General features: G+C 35.2%; 2 protein-coding genes across 9 annotated transcripts; both read left to right on the top strand.

Annotated features, from left to right (window-relative positions):
• The first annotated feature begins 7,003 nt into the window (after positions 1 to 7,003).
• On the top strand, positions 7,004 to 14,368 carry LOC102615616 (probable LRR receptor-like serine/threonine-protein kinase At1g06840). Of its 5 annotated transcripts, XM_006481181.4 has the most exons (22): positions 7,016 to 7,346; positions 7,554 to 7,614; positions 7,719 to 7,821; positions 8,193 to 8,343; positions 8,531 to 8,602; positions 8,719 to 8,790; positions 8,929 to 9,072; positions 9,171 to 9,242; positions 9,381 to 9,452; positions 9,697 to 9,771; positions 10,286 to 10,354; positions 10,501 to 10,569; positions 10,673 to 10,744; positions 10,934 to 11,020; positions 11,197 to 11,265; positions 11,429 to 11,931; positions 12,155 to 12,313; positions 12,416 to 12,699; positions 12,870 to 12,921; positions 13,130 to 13,380; positions 13,510 to 13,644; positions 13,877 to 14,368. In XM_006481181.4, exons 2-22 carry the CDS (start codon positions 7,597 to 7,599, stop codon positions 14,225 to 14,227), a joined length of 2,880 nt encoding a protein of 959 aa, XP_006481244.1. In that variant the 5' UTR covers positions 7,016 to 7,346; positions 7,554 to 7,596; the 3' UTR covers positions 14,228 to 14,368. The 5 variants fall into 5 exon arrangements, with proteins under 5 accessions (XP_024955685.1, XP_006481244.1, XP_006481242.1 ...); XM_006481179.4 differs by lacking the exon at positions 7,554 to 7,614; XM_006481180.3 differs by lacking the exon at positions 7,016 to 7,346 and having other exon boundaries at positions 7,353 to 7,614.
• Positions 14,369 to 14,992: 624 nt separating this feature from the next.
• On the top strand, positions 14,993 to 19,591 carry LOC102616505 (putative zinc transporter At3g08650). 4 transcript variants are annotated; one of them, XM_006481184.4, is made up of 7 exons: positions 14,993 to 15,228; positions 15,878 to 15,951; positions 16,036 to 16,499; positions 16,639 to 16,923; positions 17,049 to 17,177; positions 17,279 to 17,376; positions 18,388 to 19,591. In XM_006481184.4, the coding sequence occupies exons 3-7, from the start codon at positions 16,044 to 16,046 to the stop codon at positions 19,199 to 19,201; spliced, it is 1,782 nt and encodes a 593-aa protein (XP_006481247.1). In that variant the 5' UTR covers positions 14,993 to 15,228; positions 15,878 to 15,951; positions 16,036 to 16,043; the 3' UTR covers positions 19,202 to 19,591. The 4 variants fall into 4 exon arrangements, with proteins under 4 accessions (XP_006481247.1, XP_006481246.1, XP_024955644.1 ...); XM_025099876.2 differs by lacking the exon at positions 14,993 to 15,228 and adding an exon at positions 15,334 to 15,419; XM_006481183.4 differs by having other exon boundaries at positions 15,878 to 16,499.
• The last annotated feature ends 714 nt before the right edge of the window (positions 19,592 to 20,305 follow it).

Raw genomic sequence — 20,305 nt, forward strand, 5'->3', positions numbered from 1 at the left:
TTTACATTCTTCGAATGGCAGAATCTACATCGGTGACTGACCACATCAACACCTTGAAGACTATATTTTCACAACTTACAATGTTAGGTCATAAAATTAAGGAAAATGAACGTGCAGAGCTTCTACTTCAAAGTCTACCAGATTCATATGATCAACTCATCATCAACCTGATAAACAATAATCTAGCGAACAATTTAGTTTTTGATGATGTTGCAACCTTTGTATTAAATGAGGAGAGCAAACGGAAAAGTAAGGAAGACATACAAGTAAATTCGCAATAAGCAGAAGCGCTATCGGTGACGAGAGAGAGATCAACATAACGTGGCCCTAGTGGGAGTTACAATCATAGTAGATCAAAATCCAAAAGTAAGAAGAATATTAAATGCTGCAACTGTGGCAAAAAAAAGGCACGTGAAGAAAGACTGTTGGAACAACCAGAACATAAGAGAGGGCAAAGAACCTAAGTCATCAAATGCTCAGGGGTGTGTAGCAAATACCTCGGATAATGGTGAAATTCTTTACAACGAGGTAACAACTGTTTCAAGCTATCTGACGTCTGGCTAATAGACTCAGGAGATATCTAGCACATGACCTCTCAGAGAGAATGATTCCACACATATGAACCTATCTTAGGAGGATCTGTATATATGAGAGATGATCATGCCTTGGAGATCACTGGCATTGGTACTATCAAAATAAAAATATTTGATGGTACAATTCACACAATTGGGGAGGTACAACATGTCAACGGTCTTTGGGACAAATAGATAATCATGGGTGCAAAACTCATGTTGAAAATGTGATCATGAAGATTACTAGAGGTGCGATTGTATTGATGAAGACATAAAAGATCGGTGCTAATCTGCTCATGCTTAAAGGGAAAACACTATAGGAAGCTGATGCGTGTGTCGCGCCAAATAGAGAAGAATCAACGATGATGTGGCACCTCAAACTCGGCCACATGTCATAACAAAATTTGAAGATTCTCTCTGAGCGAAAATTGCTTCCAGGGCTCAAATCGGTAAACTTACCATTTTGCGAGCATTGTGTTACAAGTAAACAATATAGATTAAAGTTCAGTAGATCTGTTTTTAGAAGTAAATACATTCTAGACTTGGTTCATTCTGATATTTGAGAATCACCAGACATATCTATGAGAGGTGCAAAGTATATGGTGACTTTCATTGATGATTATTCCAGGAGATGTTTGGGTATATCCAATGTGTTTCAAGTGTTCAAACAGTACAAAGCATGTCAAAGTTATGGTTGACACCAAGTGGGACAATGTGGCACCACCTTTCTAGATGGGTGGTGCCAAACCATTAACATTTTCAACACGACCCACCATTTTTAGTGGTGCCAAAATGTTTGAAGAAGAAAAAGAAATGGAAAGAAAGCCACCCAAATTGAAGTCTAAGGAGGTGCCGCCCAAGGAAAGAAAAAAAGAAACTTTGACAAGAAAAATCAAAGGCGGTTAAAAATAATAATAATATTTTAATAGCAAAATTTTTGCTATAAAAATGGAGCTCTCCATTTCGTTTTGCATTCAATTTTTGTGAGAAAGAAATGAGAGTGCTTGAGTAATTTTTAAGAACTTAAAATTATAAAGTTCTTGTGAATCTAGTGAGTGAGAGAATGAGTGTATTTGGGTTCTGGGTAGTGAGCAAAATATTACAATACTTGTAATCCTCATATTACTAGTGAAATATTTTTCTTCTGTCTTTGCCCGTGGACGTAAGCTAAAAGCCGAACCACGTAATTTTCTTATGTCCTCTTTTGTGCTTGTTCTTTATTTTCTTCCAATTTCATTTTAGCTGTGACCTTGCTTCACCCACCAATTTCCCAACAGCTTCAACGTAATCCTCTTTGTGCAAATAAATTTAGTGTAGTCCAATTATGTGGACTCAAAATCAGAGATGATGAGGTTTCTGGAAGCTCAAATAATGTTTCAAATAGCTGCCTACCTCAGCCCCGTCCTATGTATCTGAATCTTGAATTTGTCCCAGAATCTCATGTTCCCTGTTTTTTTGCTATGACCCTTGGAGTTAAATTACGCTTGGGAAGTCCTAGCATATCCAGTTTTCTTCCATACATTAACAATTATCGTGTGTACATAATATCTAGTATTGGCTTGGCTCTATATCAACTGGCAATCAGATCATTTATGTGGCAGAAAGATCCTAGGCTAAGGCTTTACTTAAAGTTTTTTCCCTCAGTATAGCAATAATTCTACCAATACCTTTAATACCAGTGAGATGCAACAGATCGGGGACATACTTGCAACACTTTATCCTCTTGTAAATGATATCTTTGGCCCTCGTGAACTGCTCAACTTTACGTTCACCTTATGGAAATGGTATGGGATAATTAAAAAATAAAGCTACTACTTCAGATAAGTATTGTTGTTTGAGACTTGTTGTAAATAGTTAACTCACATAGTTTTGTTCTCTTTTTATTTTTTTTCCTTTGTATTGTTTCAGTAAAGCTTGACCCTCAAGAATCAGGAATGAGAAAAAGTGTCATGATTGGAATTGTGTTGGGGTCGATTGCATGCCTAATTACAGTGTCATTGGCCACTGTGGTTCTTTTCGACATAAAGAACACAAAGTACAAAAATGAAGTTTCAGGGAGACAGTCTAGTGAGTTTTTTCACAACTGTCACAATCACCTATACTATTACCTTCTCTTCTTTTATGGACTTGGAATAGTAATGATGTTTTCTCTTAACAGTTCGAAGAATTCCAATCAAAGCTGATAATGTCAAGAGATTCAGTTTCATAAAACTTGAAGAAGCCACCAATTGTTTTTGTTTGACCATTCAAGTTGGTTAAGGAGGCTATGGAAAGGTTTACAGAGGCATTTTAGCTATGAAACAGTTGTGGCACTCAGCGGGCACAACGAGGATCATTGTAGGTTTAGAGAGAATTAAACTGAAAAAGAACTTCAATGTTGTTTACATCATTGCAACCAGTTCTTGGATACTGTGATGAAGAAGGAGAACATGTTCCCTCCATAACATCAGCCAGTTCTGTTCTGAGAAAAAAATGCATGGCATAACAAACTTAACCATGCATTATAGTCAAGAATAATGCTGCAATACACCTACATTTTTTAAATTGGCACTTCTAAGTTTCCTCCAAATGCTTAAATACACAAGGGTTTTTTTTTCGAATTCAAAATACCTTGATGTTTTTTAATAAGTTAACAACTTAGTTAATTAGGTAAAATTAAATGCATTTATACTCATAAGCTTATTGATCAAAGTCTACTTCAAGATGCATTATTTGGTGTCTTTTACTAGTGTATGAATTTATGTCAAATGGTTCCTTTCGAGATCTTCTCTCGGGTATACTTTCTGTAATTTCTTGCTGAAGTTACATTTGTGGTTAATAGTTTGCATGGGTAGATGCGCGAATCTTTGAACACTAACGAATATAAACATAGTCTGGATGGCCTATCGTTCTGATTCCCTTAATAAAATGATCAATTTTTAGTATTAGGCTGTGAATTTAACATTGTTGGTGACATGCATACATGACATCTAGATTCAGAAGATATGTGAGTTTGGCTATGAGATTGCATATTGTATTGGGTTCAACAAAAGGGCATTATCTACCTTCATACAGAAGCTGATCCACCAATAATCCACCGGGATATCAAGGCAACCAACATATTATTAGACTCCAAATTCACCCCAAAAGTTTCTGATTTTGAAATCTCAAGGCTTGCACCGGTACCAAATATTAATGGGGTTGTAGGTCATGTATCCACTGTTGTCAAAGGCACACCTGTGGGTACCATCTCATAACAATATTGAATAATTATATCATTTAAATATGCTTCTTGCTTTGTTGTATGTGTACCATTCAACCCATGTCTTCAATGTGGGCTTATGTTGATCCAGAGTACTTCTAGACTCAACAATTGACAGAGAAGAGTGATATTTATGGTAGAAACATTGTCCGGGACGTACTTCACTTGATGCTTTTCTTTAAATATCCTCTTTTATTCTCCTTCATAATGGTAATGAGCATTTTTTTTTCATGAATGTTACATCATGTATATGTAAATGAAGCATGACAAATTGGGATGATGTTCTCTATCATAGATAGGAGCATGAGTCTCTACTCATCTAAGTACCTGAAAAGATTCATGTCATTGGCCCTAAAGTACTGTAAGGATGAGACAAAAGCACGACCATTAATGTTAGAAGTAGCCAAACAATTAGAGAACATATCTTCAATGCTTCCGGAATCCGATACAATTCCAATTGAGTCAAACATCTCTGCTTCAGGAGAAATTCTAGAATATTTTTGATGTATTACAACCAATTGATGCATACATGACATGTGTAGTTGAATTTAATATAACCACCACTTAAATGCTGATTTTTCAAAATAAATGCAAACGTATCATTGCATCATTTACTTGTTGTGTGCCTGACATGATACATTTGAAGTATTCTAAAATTTCTCCTTCAGGATCTTCAGCATTTGTCTCATCATCTCTTTACCCGAGAAGAAATTCATGCGTTTGCTAATTTCCAAGAAAGAGCAGTGCTAGCGTCAGTCGCCTTTGGAGCGATTGACGCAGTCGCTGCTTCTAAGGGGGACAAGTGTCCCTTTTCTTTTCATTTTTGTGCTTTATTAAATGCTCTTTGTAACACAATCACCCTTTATATATTTGTTGAATTTTTTTCCTAAGAAAACAATTAACCAAAAAAATAAAGGTCTGTGAACAAAAATATGGAGTCATTATTATACATTAAATTTATTAAACAAATTATACAAGTAAAAATAATTTTTCACTCTAAGTCACTAAATTACTTAATAAAAACATTGATATTTATAATAAAAAGATTATTTGAATCTACTAAATCAATTATACGAAGTAGTTTGAATATCTAAATCAAAATTTAAGTTCAAAATAAGTTAAATCCACTCCACTGACAATTAAGAGGACATATTAACCTCAAATTATTTGTAGATATTATAATAAAAGAGAGGGGTTAAAATAAGAAGTTGAAAAATAATAATGGTGTATTGGTGTTTCTTTTTTAAATCTTATCTCAGAAAAATAAAATTTGGAGTGAAAAAATTACGTAAAGTTGTTATTGTCATGTTAAACAAATGTTGCAGTGGATTTAAATTCTTAAATAAATATGATTTTTTCAAAAAAAATGAAAGAAATGATAAAATAATAATTAAGCATAAAGAATAAAGACTATTGTCAAGGCAAAAGACTTTTTTCATCAAAATTGTGAGGGTAAAAATAAAATTATAACAGTTACAAAGACTATGATTGATAATCTATGGTACAAGTAAAAACTAAAACAATAACAAAAACATTTAATAAAGCACAAAAAAGAAAAGAAAAGGGACACTTGTCCTCCTTAGAAGCAGCGACTGCTCCCAAAGGCGACTGACACTAGCACTGCTCTTCCAAGAAGTTGGAAGTAAGTAACCTTGTTAGTGGTGCCATCCCCAGCATTGAGCGTCGCCAATGCCATTGCCCGTGTATGTTTTTTCTCTTAAATGAAACTGAAATATCGCTGTTATCATGTTTTGTTTCTTTTTTTATGGAAGTGGACTGAAAAACTGTTCTTCAGGAATCAGTCATTTCATGCATGTTATAGGATGCTTTAGAAACAAGTCAGAGTGAACTCTGATTCCATGCGTGTAGTTTACTGTGTGTCTATACAGTTTGTATATAGCTCACTCTCTCTGAATCTAGAAACTGTTTCCAAAATGGTGGAGAATTTCCAATTCATATTTTAGGGTTACATTTGCTTCAGCATCTTGGACAGCTGAGCTACCAAAGTATTTGGGTAAAAACTCTGTAGTTTATTCAAAATAAAGTATTGAAAGAATAACAGATAATTTTTACTTGATAACTTTATTATTACCAATGGTATTATTTACCAAATATTTATCAACTTTCTCTCAACAACTAGAACTTCTTGTCCACAATAATGGTGTCTTTTAAGCTACTTCGCAGCAATACCATACGGAGCTTAAGAGTTATTCTCTAAATTGGTGATGTGTTGCTTTTATTTAATTTTTAAAGCATTGCGGCAAAGAAGTTATGATAAATACTTATCTTTTCTCAACAACAAATTAATTTATGTTACCGTCTATCCGCCGGCTTCTTATACTTGGTACTTTAGTGAGTTGATTCCATATAGTGAGTAAGTGATGAATTAGAAATTCACATTACCTTAGTGTGAAACTATCCTCATGATTCTAATTATCTTTTGGACTTATAAAAAGTCCGAAGGTTGATGGTTATAAAATGATTTAAAAAATATCATCCAATTCAAGTGACAATTTTATTAAAATTAATAATAGTGACTTTTTTAGGCAAAAAAATCAACTCACTTGTTGTCTTTTTTTTTTTTTTTTTAAATTTCCCCCCTCATTTATATACTGGACTAGTGGACTTATCAGCTTTTGATCTTATCTGTTGCAACCCCTTCGATGCATAAAGGGACAAAATCACCTATTGGTGGGAAACATTTTCAGCCACAGTAACAGAGTCGATTTCAGAGAGGTTACACCACATCATAAATGGCTATTTACGCCATATTTTTCTAATACGGCAACTCGATTCCACAGAGGTTATTCCACATAGTATTTCTCTGTCATACGTCCCAAAATATCGGGCAGAAGTAAATGGCATTTCTTCGCTAGCCACCTTGTAATTTTCATGGAGCGCTAGATATCAAATCAAACCCCGAGGTTGATTTTGCAACATTGACAAATTGTCAATGGACGCCACGTGGGGCTAACAATTCTGTACTTTCTGAGTTCCCTGTCCTAAATGAAATGAAAGCAACCCTCTCGCATTTTTTGATAGGATCTCCTATCTCACGTGAATTTAAAATATATGTCTCTTATATAAGTAATATATAAATCTCATATATATATATATATATAAGATAAGGATTACTTTTTTTATATGATATTTTAAAGTTTAGGAAAGGTTCATGGAGTGAGAAAGTTTATTCCATTATTTGTGATACATATTTTAATGAAGAAAAAGGAAGGACAATATCTTATTCTCTATCTGTTTTGCTAGCTAAAATTGCTTGATTAGGGGGGAAAAAAAAAGGAAAGAAAGAAATTGGATGAACCAACCATGATGACAATGCCATCTAACAAATCATTTATTCAAGCAAGAAAAGTCTATGTTCAATTTGTTCATGCACATGACAGCTACACTGTGTCACAACATAATCCAATATTTTATTGGATTTGCGTCAGCTTTGCGCCACCACAAGAAAAGGACAGAGACCTGGGTTTGAGTTTTGGTTGTCAGGCTATATGTTTCACTGGTCTCTTTCTCATGTAAGAAGCTTTCTCTTATCAGTGTTTTTGATGATTATTATTACTATTATTTCTTGGCAGGAATCATATCTGTTTTTGCATCTTCTGCTGTTAAGATCCCAATTATTAGCCACAAAAAAAGAAGTCAAATAAAGTTGCTAATTGATTTCTAATGACATGCTTTTTCAAAAATAAACTGAGAGTAGTTGAGTTGTGTGTCCCTTGTAGCTGCTCTTTCCGCTTTATACGACCAACCAGGAGAGAATTTTAGATGAATGTTGTGTTTGAGGTATGAATGATTTTTATGTTGGACACTGATACTCTTTTAATTTGATTGTTGACAAGTGGCATCTTTTTTTTTTCTCCCTGTTATTTGAAAATGTGTTTTTGTAGGGTATCATGATGTTTGGGTTGAGAGCTTCTGGATTTGTTTATGCCTTGTTGTTTAGTTACTTGGTGCTTCTTGCAGCTGCTCAGACTACAGATCCTCAAGAAGGTATTTGCTGCAAGCTTGAGTTTTTTAATTTTTGTTAGCTGGGAAGTTGCCATACCTACTACCTCTACTCCTCAAGAAAAGTTCTTATGCATTTAAAAATTCTTAATTCCTGTGCCCAGCTAATTTGTTGCCACAAATATGGTGATTGATGGTAGGGTATAATATACATAATAACTAAATGAAAGTTATCCTTCATTGACAATATCCATGATATGAGACAAAATTGGGCATGAAAGAGAATTGCTTTCATATTGAAATGCTTGTTATGGAGGTTGGTAAATCGGATGATAACTTTACTTGGTATCTGGGTTCTATCTTTTTGCTGATCTCTTTCATCTTGAGATCCAAATAATGATTAGTATTGTTTGCAGCAAGTGCATTGCGAGCAATCAAGAACAGTTTAGTTGATTCTATGAATCACCTCAGAAATTGGAACAAGGGGGATCCCTGCATGTCAAATTGGACAGGAGTTTTATGCTTTGATACAGTTGAAACTGATGGTCACTTGCATGTTCGAGAGCTGTATGTTTTACATGTTCCCATTTGCCTTTTGGCTTTTCTTGATTTTCTTTCTATTTTGTTTTTTTTTTTTTTTTGGTTATGTTACTCTATGTCCTTTTTTACCTGAATTGTATCATTAAACCTTTGCATTCTTAATATATGCCATACAATGATTATAAGTATCCATCTTCCGTTTCTTTTGATACAGCCAGCTGCTTAGTATGAATCTCTCTGGAAATTTAGCACCTGAGCTTGGCCAGCTATCTCGGCTTCGAATATTGTGAGACATAAAATTTTCATAAGTTGATTTATTGAGAAAAAGTATATAATATCTTAAACTTTTCCATAATCTATTCATTGATGCTTACTTCTTTTTCTTTCATTGGCCACTGGAAGAGATTTCATGTGGAATGATCTGACGGGAACAATACCAAAGGAGATAGGAAACATTTCATCCTTGATATTCTTGTAAGCTTGGAGTTGTTTTTTTTTCGATCTTTTTAATTTAGTTCCACTTCCCCCCTCTTCTCTTTTAATGGATTAGTTTCTCTGAATAGATCTGAAGGCTTTTATATGGTTTGTCTGATGTCACTTTTATATGCATAGGCTCTTGAATGGAAATAAATTATCTGGTTCTTTACCTGATGAGCTTGGATATCTATCTAACTTGAATAGACTCCAAGTAGACGAGAATAATATCACAGGCACAATTCCAAAATCATTTGCTAACTTGAGCAGAGTGAGACACCTGTAAGTGGATTATCACCCCAAAACGCTACTTCAATTTATAGGGGAGGCTGTTTGTCTTCTACTCTCATTTTATCTGCTTTTATATCTGACCATTGCAGCCACTTGAACAACAACTCTATTGGTGGTCAAATTCCATCTGAGCTTTCCAAACTGTCCACTCTTATTCATCTGTGAGCTTATACAGATTTTATTTATTTATTTTTTTGTTTTCTATTATCTGCCATAACCTTTTGGCTTGGAAGATTGTTAGATTGAGAGATGTTGATTAGTTATAAATGGTAAGTAATAAATGAAACAAATGCTTGCAGGCTTGTGGATAATAATAACTTGTCTGGAAATCTTCCGCCAGAGTTATCAGAGTTGCCACAATTGTGCATTCTGTATGTTTTCTCCACACTCTTTATTTGTTTATTTATTTATTTTTTTCACTTAAATCTCAGTTTTTGTTATGTATCTGATTGATTCATTGTGCTTCATGAATGATGTTATGAATTTTCAACTCCTTTGTATCTTGCTAGGTGTTTAGCATAACCTTAAAGGCATGTTTAATGGTGAAATGTATGTGCCTCATCGTTTATCATATTGCCATTTGTTTAAATTGCAATAGTTTTTCCCTTTCTGCAGTCAACTAGATAACAACAACTTCAGTGCTTCTGAAATTCCAGCCACTTATGGAAACTTTTCCAAATTAGTAAAGTTGTAAGTATTTTATCACTCTTTGCCTTCAATGCTGCCTTGTATTCTTCCAGTGAAAAATTATGCTTCCTTTTAAGCCTCAGAATCCAAGTTTTTTGACAAAAAAAGTGTGATTATGAACCTAGTCATATGACACGTGACCTGTATTAAGAAAGAAATCAACATCTTGGAATTAATCCTGGTAAAAATACAGATGCAGTTGTCTCTTTGAAGTTACAATATCATTGGCTCTTTTATGATGGATAATATGTAAATAATTAACAATACAGTTATTAAGACCTTGATTCCCAAGGAGTCAGATGATTCAGGCAACTTTTCAAATAATTTGGATGGCTTCTTTCTAATACATGTGCTGCTGTGGAATCAGCTCTCTTGAGTACCAGTGTTTGCTATGAAATGGAAATTAGCAAGTACAAATATTGCCATTCTTCAAAAGAAATGGAATAAGAAATTTTTGCCTAGATATTCTTGGAAGGCAAACTGATACAGAGTTATTCTTCTCTTTTCAAATTGGCAGAAGTCTTAGGAACTGCAACTTGCAGGGAGCTGTTCCTGATCTTAGCGGGATTCCAAACCTATACTATTTGTAAGTTTGAGTATTGCGTTGAAAATTTTTAATATTCACTTCCCAAAGGTTGTTCTAAGGTCTTCACGTTCTGATGCTATTATTTTTATTCTGTTAAAGCTACAACATGTAACTTGTATTATACTGTTCCTGGGTTCATATGACAGGGATCTTAGCTGGAATCATCTAACTGGATCCATACCATCAAAGAAGCTTTCTGAAAACGTGACAACTATGTAATGGCATAGTAAATTTGTATCTCTTGTCAGGCATTTTATTTGAAATAGAATAAAAATAAAGATGTCCTTGTGTTGAAAAATTCATTCTTGTTGATTGCAGTGATTTGTCAGACAACTATCTTAATGGATCCATCCTGGAAAGTATCTCTAATCTGCCTTTTCTTCAGACACTGTAAGAATCTATAAGCTTCTTATCATTCTTTCTATTTCCTCTTATGGGGTAACAAGTATAAAATAGTTAAGAGAGTATTATATAATGCTGTTTGTTACATCTAAAAACAACTGTTTCAATGGAATAGTATATATGGGGATGTTCTTCTATGCACTCTGAATATGACTTTCAATTTCTTATGTATTTCAGGTCACTGGAGAACAATTTTTTGACCGGTTCTATCCCTGCTACCATATGGCAAAACAAGTCCTTCAGTACAAAAGCTAGGCTTAAAATGTGAGACTTGTCTTATTATCTATGATCACGCAGCGTTGATTGCCTGCTACTGCATAAAGATAATGAAAATTATATTAGTGTTTGCATATGTTTTGAAGTGAATATCATATGTTAGTCCAATTCTTCAAAACATAACTTCTGCTGACATTCTCCTTTTTTGCACAATCAAAATACAGTGATCTGAGGAACAATTCATTCTCAAACATTGTCGGAGATCTAACTCTTCCAAGCAATGTCACCCTAAGGTATGCTGGTCCCCTATATACTACTATTTCCCATCTTCTTTGTGTCAGTAATCTTGGTCAAGATTAAATTATAAGGATATTAAGAATAAAAAACTATGTGGCATGTTATGTATATTCCTTAATTCCATCATTCATTTCTCATATTTTGGCAGTTTCTTTTTAGGCTTGGGGGCAATCCTATCTGCACCAGCGCAAACATACCAAATACAGGCAGATTTTGTGGATCTGATGCTGGAGGAGATGAGACACTTACAAACTCAAAAGTTAATTGTCCTGTTCAAGCATGTCCAGTGGATAATTTCTTTGAATATGTCCCTGCATCCCCTGAGCCATGCTTTTGCGCAGCACCTTTGAGAATTGGCTATCGGCTAAAGAGTCCCAGTTTCACTTATTTTCCTCCTTATGTTTACCCATTTGAGGAATACCTGACTAATACTCTTAACCTGGAACTCTATCAACTGTCAATCGATTCATTTGCCTGGGAGAAGGGACCTCGTCTGGAGATGTATTTGAAGCTGTTTCCTACATTGAACCGCTCAAGCACGTTTGATGACAGTGAGGTTCGGCAAATTAGAGACAGATTTACATCCTGGAAGTTTCCAGGAAGTGACATCTTTGGCCCATATGAGCTGCTCAACTTCACACTCCTGGGGCCTTATTCAAATCGTATGTGTCTAAGCCTGCAATTGCTCTTTTTTTATTCTCAAAACTTGGCTTCAAATAGATATTTTGTGCTTCGGTAGGCAAGGTTGATCAAACTTATGCTGAGCTTGAAAGTCAACAGGAAACTGGGTGGATATATCATCTAAGCATATAAAATTTTAATGCCATTTGATTGGATTGATTAATTCTATTTATATTTCCTTTCTGATTTTCTTGTTTGCTACAGTGAATTTCAACAGTCAAAGCAAAGGTATTAGTGGGGGCATTTTGGCAGCAATTGTAGTAGGGGCCGTTGCCTCTGCTGTGGCAATAACTGCAGCTGTAACACTTCTGGTAATGAGAAGGCATGCTAGATATCAACACTCATTATCAAGGAAACGATTATGTGAGTTTTTTAATGCAACTCTTTAGGATTAATTTATGCAAATACTTCTATATAACCCATATCTCTGTGGGAGTGAAGAGTGATGTTCCTTATGTTTTGCAGCCACGAAGATATCTATGAAAATTGATGGGGTGAAAGGCTTCAAGTTTAAAGAATTGGCAATGGCAACTGACTATTTCAGCAGTTCAACTCAAGTTGGTCAAGGAGGTTATGGGAAGGTTTATAAAGGCATTTTGTCTGACAATACAACCGTTGCCATAAAGCGCGCTGAAGAAGGATCCTTACAGGGCCAAAATGAATTCTTGACTGAGATAAAATTACTGTCTAGGTTGCATCACCGGAACCTGGTTTCACTGTTGGGATACTGTGATGAAGAAGGGGAGCAGGTATGTTCATTTCCAGTTGTCAATTTATGGAATGTCACTAGTACATCTCTAGGGTTTTGTCTTACAAGATGTGTGATTGCATATACTTTTCCCAATAAAGAATTGGGTGTATTAAAATCGGTTCAATTATAGATATAAACAACCTGCTTCTGCTTTTGCCACTTGTGCAGATGTTGGTGTACGAATTCGTGCCTAATGGCACATTGAGGGACTGGCTTTCTGGTATGTAATTTTTCTAGATTTATGGTTTGTTACTGCATCTGTTCTTGCTAAAAAAAACTCTAAATAATAGCCCATACCTAGCTTCGTAATGCTGCCTTCAGTAACGTATTGTTGCATTACTTTTCGCTTTTAACTATCTAGTTTTTGGCATGCTTATGTTGAACTTAACTTTCTTGGTAATTGAATTGGCAGTGACTATGATTTGCAGGTAGAACTAAAGAAAACCTGAATTTTGCTATGAGGTTACGTGTTGCATTGGATTCTGCTAAGGGAATTCTTTACCTCCATACCGAAGCACACCCACCTGTATTCCACCGAGATATCAAAGCCAGCAATATACTTCTGGATTCCAATTTGAATGCCAAAGTTGCTGATTTCGGCCTCTCGCGGCTTGCTCCAGTCCTGGATGATGAAGGAACAATGCCAACTCATGTTTCCACAATTGTGAAGGGTACACCGGTAAGTTTGAATCTGTCATTAACATGTTTTGGTTCCATAGAAGTTATTTGCAGGTTTCTGTTGGCTGGTTACTAGGCCCAAATTTGAAACAGCATAGCTCTCACATATATTGATCATACGTATATGCAGGGTTACCTCGATCCAGAATACTTTTTGACTCATAAGTTGACAGATAAAAGTGATGTTTATAGCCTTGGAGTTGTACTCCTGGAACTATTGACGGGTATGCAACCAATATCACATGGCAAAAATATTGTCCGCGAGGTACTTTCTCACACGAAAATGCTCTTGAACATCTCTTCTCTGTTCTATAACTTTTTACTCGATGACCACGAGCACATTCCTTTCTAGAAAACTTTCCAACAGCAGCCAATCTTTTCAGCATAAACTAACAATATCTTTAATCAAAATCCAGCGCTACACAGCATTGATTTCATTTTGACAAAGCTCAAACATTTAGCAGCATACATTAAGCATATGAGAATTATATGTGCAGGTCAATGTGGCCCGTGATTCAGGTATGGTGTTCTCGATCATAGACAATAGAATGGGCTCTTATCCATCAGAATGTGTAGAGAGATTTGTAACTTTGGCACTCAGATGTTGCCATGACAAGCCAGAACATCGGCCATCCATGTCAGATGTTGTCAGAGAGCTCGAAAACATTCTCAAAATGTTTCCAGAAACTGATACCATGTTTTCTAAATCTGAATCGAGTTCCCTCCTTTCTGGCAAGTCAGCATCAACTTCTTCGTCTTTCCTTACAAGGGATCCTTATGCGTCGTCGTCCAATGTTTCAGGCAGTGATCTTATCAGTGGTGCAGTTCCCTCCATCTCACCCCGTTGACACCAAGACAATAAGTTACGACCTTGTACAATAATCAATATGAGGAATGTAACATGGATTTTGTATCTTAATGTAATATATTATCATGTAAATGAAGCAAATAAATTTTTATATAGGGTGATAAATTTGCTGTTTGTATTATGATTCTTCATTCGAATTGAAGTTTCTGCTGTATAATGGACTTATCAAATATCAAGCACAACAAATGGATATAAAGTAGGTTTTTATCGAACAATTTAACAAATGCGAAAACTCTAGTGGGACATTCAGAAGATCCATTTTTATGCATTTACAGGTGGAATTTTGCTTAAAATCCATAGAAATTTCATAAAAATAATTCCCTTTTTGCTAAATTGTAAATATCTTGAAAATATTGGTTAACCATAAATAATTTTAAAAAATGTTCATGTATTAGAAATGCGGTATTTTAAAACGTATAAAATTTTCAATTTTTATGCAAAGAACATGTGATTTGTTGTTTGATTAATTGTAGCGTTTCTACAATGTGAAACAACAGTTGCCAACAGCAAATTGAATTTTTTAAAAAATTATTTAGTTATTTACAAGCAAATTGAATTTTTAAAAAAAAAGTTATTTATTTATTTATTAAAACTCTCCACGTCATTTTTTTTCCACGTAGGAATTGACTTTCGCAACACTCGTGTTTTGCTGTCTGAAAACCGCTATATGACGTCATAAACGCTGTTTGTTTTGATACAAAATCCGTGGAACCGAAGTAAGCGTTATTGGGTCGCTGGTTTTCGGACTAGGGACTGGGACTACATTTGAAAACAACGTGCCGTCAGATTATAAAAAAAAAAAAATTAATTAATTAATTAAAAAAACCCAAATTAACTGATTCTTGTTAGTAAATCTTCTATCTACATTTACTGTTAATTTTATTGGGGGGGTTTCGGTTTATTCCTCGGAACCTTCTCTGTCTCTCATGTTTATATTAAAGGTTTGTGTCAACCATCAATCAGGATCGTTGGTTTCTGATGGTAAGTTTTGATTATTTTTTTTTTTAATTTTTAATTCTTAACGCGACTTTTGGAACTGGGTATTGAACCCAATTTCAATTTAATTGGATGGGTCTATGATAAGGTCTTATCTTGCTGTTGAATGTTTTAGGGTTTGAATTGGGATTGATTTTGGATTTTTGAGCATTTTGCTTTTTCTTCATTCATTGATGGTAAATCAAATGTGGGATTTTAATTTATTTATCTAAAATAAAAAAAATGTTACTTTCATTTCTTTCGCTGGTGTTTTTTCAATTGGGTTATGGATTTTGATGACTCTTAATCTCATTAATTAAGTTGTTTGAGGTTCTTGCAGTGATGTTTTTAATTCAATACGAGCAAATAGGAACCCGATTTTGGGTGGATTAATTATAATTTAAAGGATTAATTATAATTTAAAGAGTTATATTGATAATTTTCTGATAATTAGCTCAGGAAAGCATTTTGTGTTTACTTCAGATAATGCTCAATTGCATTATTATCTTGAAAATCTAATAGCTTTCTAAGATTGCTTCTTCGAACCTGGTTATAATTCTGTCTACAACTTCAGGTTTTCAGTGTAATTGACCCTTGATTAATATTGTCAATTTGAGCTCTTTGCTTATCAAAGTTGCATTTTGGATTGTTGCAGATGTTGACCAAGCCGTGTTGCGCTTGACTTCTGCCCCGTAATTGGCTTATGAAGACATTCATTTAGGACAATTTGTACGTCATTTTATTGGGTATTAGTGAAATTTGTATGATAAGTTCTGCTGAAATAAGTGATCAATTCTACATTGATGTGTACAGAAAGAACAATGCAGTTCAGATTCAAACTGCTTTTGGTTTTGCTGTTCTCCATAGTGTTGTGTGGATGTGTTGCGGCAGAAACTGAAGGTGGAATTTCACAGAAGATAAGAGCTGCTCCTCACAAAAATGTAGGAAGAAGTGTTATAGATGGAACTGGTGCTGAGAATGAAATAGATTTTGATAACAGTGGGCTAGGTGAAATGAAAGGCAGTCACAGCAGAGTTTCAGTATCTACTGTAGCTTTATTTACATTGGCAATGGCTGCTGCTACAGGGTTAGGTGCAATCCCATTCTTCTTTGTGGAGCTTGGTCCTCAATGGGCTGGTATATGCAATGGAATGGCAGCTGGTGTAATGTTGGCTGCAAGCTTCGATCTCATACAGGAAGGGCAGGAGCATGGTGCAAGCAATTGGGTCGTTATTGGGATCTTATCTGGTGGCATTTTCATTTTACTTTGTAAAAAGGTGATGGCTCTGGTCTTTCATTTCTCATTATCAAGTTTGGTTTATTTCATGGTAAAACTGACTTGCTGCATCTTGGGTTGTTTGTATCCATGTTAATGTAATAATATATCTAACACCATGCATTGTCTCTGGCTTTCAGTTTCTTGAACAATATGGAGAAGTAAGTATGTTGGACATAAAAGGTGCAGATGCAGCTAAAGTTGTTCTTGTCATTGGAATAATGACTCTTCATTCATTTGGAGAAGGATCTGGTGTTGGAGTTTCTTTTGCTGGCTCCAAAGGCTTTTCTCAAGGTCTGTTGGTGACTTTGGCTATAGCTGTGCACAATATTCCTGAGGGTTTAGCTGTGAGTATGATGCTTGCTTCTAAAGGTGTATCTCCACAAAATGCCATGTTATGGAGTATAATTACATCCTTGCCTCAGGTAATGTATGGTCCCCAGCAATTTCTTGGGCTTTAGGTTGTTTCTCCATTGTAACAAAAAATGGAAGAAGTTACGAAGTCACTAATTTAAAAGAGGATAAAGTTCCAGAATATTTTACCATGCAGCCTATTGTAGCAGTTCCTTCATTCATATGTGCCGACGCCTTCAACAAGTTTTTGCCTTTCTGTACTGGCTTTGCTGCTGGGTGTATGATCTGGATGGTTATTGCTGAGGTACTCCCTGATGCATTCAAGGTATCTTCCAGTTGTATCTGAACTTCTTAAATTCAAATTTGTTAACCTTATTTCCCAGATTAGAGAGATGATGTTTGCTTTTCCCTGCATTTTTATCATAGGAAGCCTCACCAACTCCAGTGGCTTCAGCAGCTACAATTTCTGTAGCTTTTATGGAAGCTCTGAGCACTTTATTCCAGAATCTCAGCCATGATTATAAGTGAGTTGTTTTAGAATTTTATTTGGAAAAAAAAATGAATGAACAGATTTAACAATATTGCATTTGCGATTGGTTTAATTATTATTTAGAGTGGTAGTCTTTAGTGGATATTATTTTTGGATTACAGACTCAAAAGCTTTATGTATGATTTAAGCGCCGCACTCCAGTTTGTTGTCTGAACCTTTTATTTATTCTTTAGCTTTGAATTCATGGATTCTTTCACATCTAGTTAATCAGTTGCCCGACTCAATTATTCTCAGGCATCTGCTCCTTGGTCATCAATTATGTTACATATTATAATACAGTTTGATGTTTCACAGTCATTTTACTTTTCTATTTCGTGAACCTCCGTTGATGTCAGTTTACTGGCTTCTTTTCCACAACTGCTGTCTCGCAGCTCATGGTGCAGAACTGTATCGTGATTTCTAGTTTCTGTCTTTATGCAGTTTATGGATGTACTTCAGTTGTTTAGATATGATAATAAAAAGCTTGAATGTGAATTTTGGACATCTATTTTTCATCTTTAGTGAAATTGCTTTGATGATATCAGCAACTCTCGCTGAGTGTATTGATTACCCTCACAAGTTGTAGTGCTATGGCAGGTGTCATATTCAATACAAGATTAGTAGAAATTTTTTTTTTCCTTGTGGCAAGCACTATTAACATCTTTAATGTTACATTCGATCTCTCTAGGTTTGTTATTGGCTGTAACTCATGAGATTATCATAAAGTTACGTTCTGGAGCTCAGCATGATGATTGATGACTGATCTTTCTAATTTTGTGAAAGTATTTCTGCCATAATCAAATTACCTTACCTCCAGACCAATTGTAATTGCATGTCTGTCCTTCATTGGAGGTCTTCTTCTCTTTTGACAGAGTATTTGAATTATGATACCTGATCTGAAACACAATTCTGCATCCTGTGGACTCTGTATTACTCTCTTGGTGACCTAATTGTGATTGCATGTCTGTCCTTCACCATCACTAAGACGCTAATTTTTACTTTGCAGTTCACAGGATGCTTCTGGATATTTTGTTTCTTTGCTTTTTGGTCTGGGGCCATTGCTCGGTGGCATCGTTCTTCTCGCATTTGCTCATGCTTTCAGCCTTCAGCATGCCCTTCTCATGGGTGCAGCCTCAGGCATTGCCTTTGTCCTTGGTGGCTGGCGACCAGTACAGCTACTTCTGTCTTCAAAGATGGGATTTATACCCCTTGTGTTTCTGCTTGCAGCAGGGGCTGCATTTGTCCATGTATCGAGCTCCAGCATTCTGAAACTTGCAGGCCGTAAAAAAACTTCATCAGTTAGCTTGCCTACAGTAAACAGTTTTCCAGTGAGTGTTCTTACCCTTCAATCATTTTTATCATGTGGAGCAGTGGCTCTCCATGCGTTGGCTGAGGGGCTTGCACTAGGAGTGGCTGCACCAAAAGCTTATGGACTCGGTCAGCACATGGTCCTTCCTGTTTCCCTACATGGCCTTCCTCGTGGTGCAGCTGTGGCAAGCTGCATATATGGGGCAACTGCCAGTTTGCCTGCGTCCCTTGCTGCTGCCGCTTTGATAGGATTCATGGGGCCAACATCTGCTATTGGAGCCATACTTGCAGGAATTGACTACAGTGGTCTAGACCATGTCATGGTTTTTGCTTGTGGCGGACTACTCCCGAGTTTTGGAAGAATAGTAAAGAGGGCGGCAAGTTTGGACACTCGGAAAGGCAGTTGCGGGCTTATTTTCGGAGTTGTATTTGCTACTCTGTGCTTAACATGCACCAAGTTGGTTTGTTTGCACACCCCCTACTGCAATTCTGCACCTGAGGCTGTCAGATGAGATGACTCTGGTAAAATCTTAATGACTTTTGGTGAGTTACATTGAGGTGCTGATGTGGAAGTGGATAGGTTATGCTTTCAGGATAGGTAGAGCGTACTCATAAAATTTATAAATGGAAGTTATTAGGAGATTCCTTTGTGGTCATCTTATACAAGCCTTTGAATTTTAACCAAGAGATTCAGACAGCATTTTACATTGAAGTTAAAAGAAATCCCATGACACAGCTTCCTTTTCAGAATCTCCATTGGATATGAATATTACTTTTTTCTCTTCTGATAGTAAGATTGGTAATTTTTTCATAGTTTATAGAGTTGTCAAGACCTGCTATTCCAATAGCCATAAATTGATTGTGAAGTGAAATGTTAAATGTTAGTCCAGCTTCTTGTTGAACTTCCTCGGTATAGGGGCTGTTTGTTAACAAGCAGTAGGTGACAATTGCCATTGCAAATGCGATTTGTTAACTTGGGTAGGGGCTGTAGGGCGTTCCAAGCTTTACTATTTACGCATATTCTCAGTCGCATTTGGTAATGGCTTCATGGGCCTGTTTGTTTAAGGGCCCGTTCGATGTTGCTTGCTTTTGAGTTTGATGTTGCAGTCCACAAGATAAAAAGTGATTTTAAAAAATTAAAAATTAATTTTATATTTAATAATTTTTTTTATAGAAATTCTTATTAATAAAATCACTCTTATCTTATATTAAATTTTAAAAAATAGAGAAAGATTAATTTTTTAAAATTTGATTTTGAGAATTACTTTTATACTCTATATAAATATAGAAATTATTATTATTACAAATTATATTGAGATAATAAAATAAAACTAATAATATAAAATTTTAATTTTAATTATCTACACATGATAATATAGAGAATGTTTTACATACATATTTATTCAAAATTATGAGATTTACCAAAACTTTTTATAACTCATAACACTTTTAAAAATAAATTTTATTAATTAATTCTCTTTGCTTCAGATTATTTTTACAGTATAATTAACAATAATTATATTAAAAGTGACGACATTACCAGAATATAATTTTTGTTATTCTTCTCTGAATAGAAAGCTAACGCATTACTTATCATCCTGCCAAAATTACTGCTA

The sequence above is a fragment of the Citrus sinensis genome, chromosome 6, assembly GCF_022201045.2.
Source record: "Citrus sinensis cultivar Valencia sweet orange chromosome 6, DVS_A1.0, whole genome shotgun sequence".
Taxonomy (NCBI): Eukaryota; Viridiplantae; Streptophyta; class Magnoliopsida; order Sapindales; family Rutaceae; genus Citrus; species Citrus sinensis.